General features: G+C 47.4%; 2 protein-coding genes across 2 annotated transcripts; both read left to right on the top strand.

The window, feature by feature from the left end:
- The first annotated feature begins 360 nt into the window (after positions 1-360).
- Positions 361-4,650, top strand: LOC146206137 (uncharacterized). Its single transcript, XM_084590764.1, has 3 exons — positions 361-772; positions 1,434-1,527; positions 2,013-4,650. Exons 1-3 carry the CDS (start codon positions 620-622, stop codon positions 3,146-3,148), a joined length of 1,383 nt encoding a protein of 460 aa, XP_084446890.1. The 5' UTR covers positions 361-619; the 3' UTR covers positions 3,149-4,650.
- Positions 3,144-4,650, top strand: LOC146206138 (uncharacterized). Its single transcript, XM_084590765.1, has one exon. It carries the CDS (start codon positions 3,334-3,336, stop codon positions 4,420-4,422), a length of 1,089 nt encoding a protein of 362 aa, XP_084446891.1. The 5' UTR covers positions 3,144-3,333; the 3' UTR covers positions 4,423-4,650.
- Positions 4,651-5,077: the final 427 nt, after the last annotated feature.

Below are 5,077 nucleotides of genomic sequence, written 5' to 3'. Positions count from 1 at the left end.
TGGATGATGTGCCGTAGTCTGTCGACGCCATGACACGTCATGGTGGTGAGCGCTTAGATCGCCGATGAGGCCCGCTGGATACATCCACAAACAAGCCAGTGCCGTGGGGAAAAGCCTTCAGCTGAGCATGCAGGGTTTTTCAGACTGGATACATCCAATGGCCACAAACAGGCCAGTGCCGTGGGGAAAAGCCTTCCGCTGAGCATGCAACGTTTTTCAGGCTTGATCGTTGGATGCCCGAAGGTGGCCCGATGCTCCTAGCAGAACTGGTTCACGTGCGCCTCGCGCTTGTGCTCACGTGGCTGCTTCGCCTCGACAGCCCGAGTATAGTGCTCTAGAATTGGGGAAGTGTGCCGTCTTCGGCGCGCGGCAATGGGAGCGACGTGGTCGCCGGAGCGATGAAAAGCGTAGATGGCGCTGTCAGCCGTAGGAGCTAGGGTGCCTCGATGCGCGCGCCCCCGCTTAGGGTGAGGTCACCCTTTGAACCACTCGACGCCGCCTCAAACTGTTTTCGCGCGCTCCCTCCGCCATTGTGTTGCCCGCGCCGACCTCGCCGCTCTGCTGTCGTGCGGGCGTCACTGCTAAGTGCCTGCGTTCGCGCGGCTTTCATCGCCGTGCAATGCCTGGATGTTGTGTTCCTCAATGCTCCAACCATGCGAGAAATGGTTGGAGGATGTTTCATTTTCCCAGAGACCCGAAAAGAAGGCTTCTGTGGCTGGTCCGGATCAAGCGTGACAAGTGGCAACCGACGAGCTCCTCATGTGTCTGTAGTGTAAGTGCCGCATGTTGGTTCAGTGCTGTTTTTGTTGCGATTTACCGCTTTTGCGTTTAGCCAGCTAAGTGTAGTGCAAGATTTGTATTGGTCAGATGTCATTTTCGCACTATTCGTCTTGCTCGGCGTAAATAAAAAGGCACGCTTCCGCGCCGAACCGGTCATTGTCTGCTGCTTGCCTGTTTGCATCCGAAATTGCATGACACAATGTTTAAGCTCGTGAATGCGTACCAAACGTGCTTTCGCCGCTTCTGTTCATTAAAAAATAATTGCCTTTACGAGGCGCTTGTCAGAGAACCGCGGCCGGCACGAATCAAGGCACAGAGCACGACCACAAGCGAGGGCACATAAGCTGTGGCAATTACTCTGCATCTGGGTCGTCTAGGAGCCAACATGAATTCATTTACTTACGATTTTTTGAGTTTTTGACACGTATGCTGCGTTGGGTAGCTTGCGCTGCCTGTTAGCCCTATGCTTCGCCCAACGACACCGCACTAATTCAGTGAATGAGATAAACAGTATATGTTGTTATGTGCAGATTAAGGAGCTCATTCGATTGATTCGACTGATATATTTGGACTACGCTGTTGTCTTGCGTGCTGTTGTTTTCATTCTCGAGCAGGCAATGTGGGGCTAATTCCAATAACACATTCATCTGCAGGCTCATTTCGAAGACAAGAGCTTCGAACAAAACCGCGCGGACGGTTGGAAAAAACTCAAGCCCAATGCTGTCCCAACGGTGTTCCCATTCAAAGGTCAGATACCTCCTAACCTTGGTGTTTGCTACCATGTTGCTTATCGCCTCGTCGTCTACATTTGAAAATTTTACGTGATGAAGTGGTTGATTTGCATACGTGTTAAATTTTCTGCCGCGTCTTCTATGGACCCTTTTCAAAACTTTGGAGGTCAGCTTCTTGGCACAGCAAAATTCCTTCACCTTGGCCGCCAAACCAGCTTTGGAGTCAGAAAAATGTAGAATGCTGCAAACATATATAGTCTGAACAATGCGGCGTTCCTTTCCTTCACACGATACGCTGTCGGGATAAAGGGATTAGAACCAGTTTTGCCTAGCCACTCCTTTTTTTGAAGGAGGGTGAAAAACAGCTGCACCTGACGTTTAGGATGGGCCGCCATGGTGAAGAGTCCTTTGCAATGCAGAAAAGCTTACTTCGGAGTTTTGCAAAAGGACCACTATTTTAAATATGTAATGTGCTATTTTTCCTTATTTATATGCTTCCAGAACTTCCTAAAGAGCGAAGACCACCGAGGGACCGAAGTGTGCACATGCCTGCATTATTTAGTGATGACGCTGCCGCACAAGGTTCTTCGCTAGAAGTGACAAACGTCCTTCCTTTAAATACGCAAGAAGATCCTCCAGCAGATTCATCGTCAGACGGAGTGATAAATGGGACATTGGTGGCTACAGAAAAAAGCAATGCTAGTGAGCAATTTACTTCGACCACCACGGATGTACGGCCTCAAGAAACTGCAGTGGCTCGTGCGACCCAACCCTTTGATTCTGGGGCAGCAGAGCTTTGGAAGAAGATAGCAGATCTCACAGCAGCCAATAATAAGCTGAAACAACACCACAGAGAATCTAAGAACACTGTAAAAAAACTACAGAAGCAGAATCGTAAGCTGCAGAAAGAGGCAGCTAATTTCTCACGAAATACGAAGTTTTTAAATGAAGACCAAATTCGTGCCCTTTCTCGGAACAACAATCGTGGCAATTCATGGTCAGCGCAAACAGTAAAGCAAGGCCTAAAAATTAAATTTGCGTGTGGAACCACTGAGTATGAAACGCTCAGAAAGATTGGCTACCCTCTCCCATCAAGCAGAACGTTAGCAAGAAGAATTGAGATCCTGAAGTTTCTGCCAGGTATCCTGCATGAAGTGATCGACGTAATGAGGTCCAAAGCAGAGGGAATGGAGGATGTGGAAAAAGACTGCGTTCTCTTTCTAGATGAAATGGAGATAGCACCCGGATTTGAACTCGACCGTGGAGAAGACGTGCTTTTGGGAGGAACGACCTTGCCCTCGAAGCCTGAAGAGGCAGCCAACCATGCTTTGGTCTTTATGCTAGGTGGGGTAAACCAAAGATGGAAGCAAGTGATAGCCTATGAATTTACTGGTAGGCACGTGGACGGCTCTGTACTCAAGACATATGTCCTGGAAATAGTTCAGATATGCAGCCAGATTTCTCTAAGAGTACGGGTAGTCACCTGTGACATGGGTGCAGCAAACCGCGCTATGTGGAGAGAATTTGGCTTTTCGAGTCACCGCCATTCAACAACTTCGTGCTCAATACCCCACCCAACCCTAGATGGGAAGGAACTTTTTTCATCTCTGACCCAGCACATGTCCTTAAGAACCTGAAAGGACAGCTTCTAAGCTCTAAAGTTTTCACACTGAGTGATGATACAGTAAGCGAGAACGGATTGCCTTCCTCGAAGGTGAAACTAGAGCATGTACAGGCCGTCTTGGATTATGATGCTGCCAATGAACTTAAGGTAGCACCAAATTTATCAGAAAACCACATTAGTGGTGGACACTTCACCAAGATGAAAGTTGGAGTCGCTGTCCAGCTCTTCCGCGAAGCCCCGCCAGCTATTCGGTTCCTAATAAAAGGAGTGATTGAGCCAGAGGCCGAAACAACAGCGTGGTTTATGGACCTCGTTTCTAGGTGGTACGCCCTTATGTCAGCGCGTCATCCCACCATGGCGCTAAGCCGCAGAAACATGACTAAATATCATGCCGCCTTAGACACACTGCGTATGGCAATAGACACGATCAGAGAACTCAAAATGGGCACTGGATCTCAGTGGAAGCCATCGCAAGCAGGGGTCCTAATTGCAACAACGGCTGTCCTTCGCCTTCAAGATGTGCTTCTTGGCAGTGAAGGGTATGAATTCCTTCTCACGAGCAGGCTGTTGCAAGACTGCCTAGAAAACCTTTTTTCTGTGGTGCGGCTCATGAAGCCAGTGCCCACTGCGTACGACTTGAAGTGCGCACTTCGACTCATCAGCGTCAGCCACTTTCTTCACACTCCTAGGTCGACAAGTTACGAGCTTGACGACCGGGAATACCTTGTCGATCTGCTTGCACACGCCAAGAAGGAAGGTACAGAAAACGAAATCGATGAAATCAATGATTCGGAAATCCTGTTCATTGAAGAGCTCACGTCAACCGAGTGCCGTATCTTGTTTTACCTTGGCGGTTTTATTTTGAAAGGAATTCTAAAATGCATAACTTGTGCGCAGTGCAAGGCTGCTCTCCTTGGCAACCCTGACGATGAGTATGCTTCCCTCACTGCACTCAAGGAGTACGTCAGGGATGGACAAAACCTCGTATATCCTAGCAGGGATGTAATGAAAACATTGAAAAACTATGAAGAGCATTTTACCGCCGTCAATTCATGGTGTACCGGCACATTTTTCACCATGAAGTCGCCACTTCGTTCTTTGATCGCATATCTTGAACAGATAGACAAGCCCCTTGTGAAGACTTGCATGGCTCACAAAGAGCGAATAAGAAAAATGTTGACTGCTGCGTATGCCAGAGTGAGGCTCCGAATTCATCTTCGCCAAATTCCGAGCCCTCATTCTAGTGGCCACGGAAGCAAAACTTGTGCTGGAGTCAGCCTTGCGTAACCAAGCCGGAATATGAAGTTCCGCGAAAGTTTTGCTTCGAAACCTGAATTCTGCATCTATGTATATATGCAATCACAACTGTTTCGTCAATTACAGTCATCTATTTAACATAGATGTCTACTTTGAAAAAGTGCAATAATGGTCGCGTTCCCATAAGCAGAAATATTGGTAACTTTATTGTGTGTTTTCATAACCACTGAATAAACGATTTCATGTTTGCTTGGGTAACAGTTTTTGTTTTCATCCAGGTATACCAAGACGAACAGGCGAGTGCTTATATTTTATTACCGTTGCTGATAATCGTTTTTTTTTTTCAGAACGTGCGAAACCAAGACGCTGTGTCATTGACCGCGTCTGCTCAGTTTTCTTACCCATCCATTGCAGTCACCTGTACTGGGACATTCATAGCTACAAATTTAATAAAGAACGCCAAAGAAGCTTGGGCAGAAATCACCCGATGTGTTCCAGCAGTTCTAATAAACTTAGTAGTTTGAAATTAACTACAAAACAAGTGAACAGAATTAAATGCTTTCAATTGAGGGAGATGTGATCTAAAATAAATGTTCAACCCCCCCCCCCCTCCTCCACGCAGTGGATTGTGGCATTTTTCAAGCGTTTTGTTCTCGACATTAAACATGCGCAGGAATGATAACAC

This window comes from Amblyomma maculatum, chromosome 1, assembly GCF_055883805.1.
Source record: "Amblyomma maculatum isolate TAMU_Amacu chromosome 1, ASM5588380v1, whole genome shotgun sequence".
Classification (NCBI taxonomy): Eukaryota; Metazoa; Arthropoda; class Arachnida; order Ixodida; family Ixodidae; genus Amblyomma; species Amblyomma maculatum.
The sequence above is the reverse complement of the archived record's forward strand: the minus strand, read 5'-3'. Positions and strand labels throughout refer to the sequence as shown.

Coding starts and splice junctions, on each gene's coding strand:
- LOC146206137 (XM_084590764.1), top strand. CDS start 620: ATGCCTGGATGTTGTGTTCCTCAATGCTCCAACCATGCGAGAAATGGT. Junction 773..1,433: donor GCTCCTCATGTGTCTGTAGT/GTAAGTGCCGCA, acceptor ATTCATCTGCAG/GCTCATTTCGAAGACAAGAG. Junction 1,528..2,012: donor AACGGTGTTCCCATTCAAAG/GTCAGATACCTC, acceptor ATATGCTTCCAG/AACTTCCTAAAGAGCGAAGA.
- LOC146206138 (XM_084590765.1), top strand. CDS start 3,334: ATGAAAGTTGGAGTCGCTGTCCAGCTCTTCCGCGAAGCCCCGCCAGCT.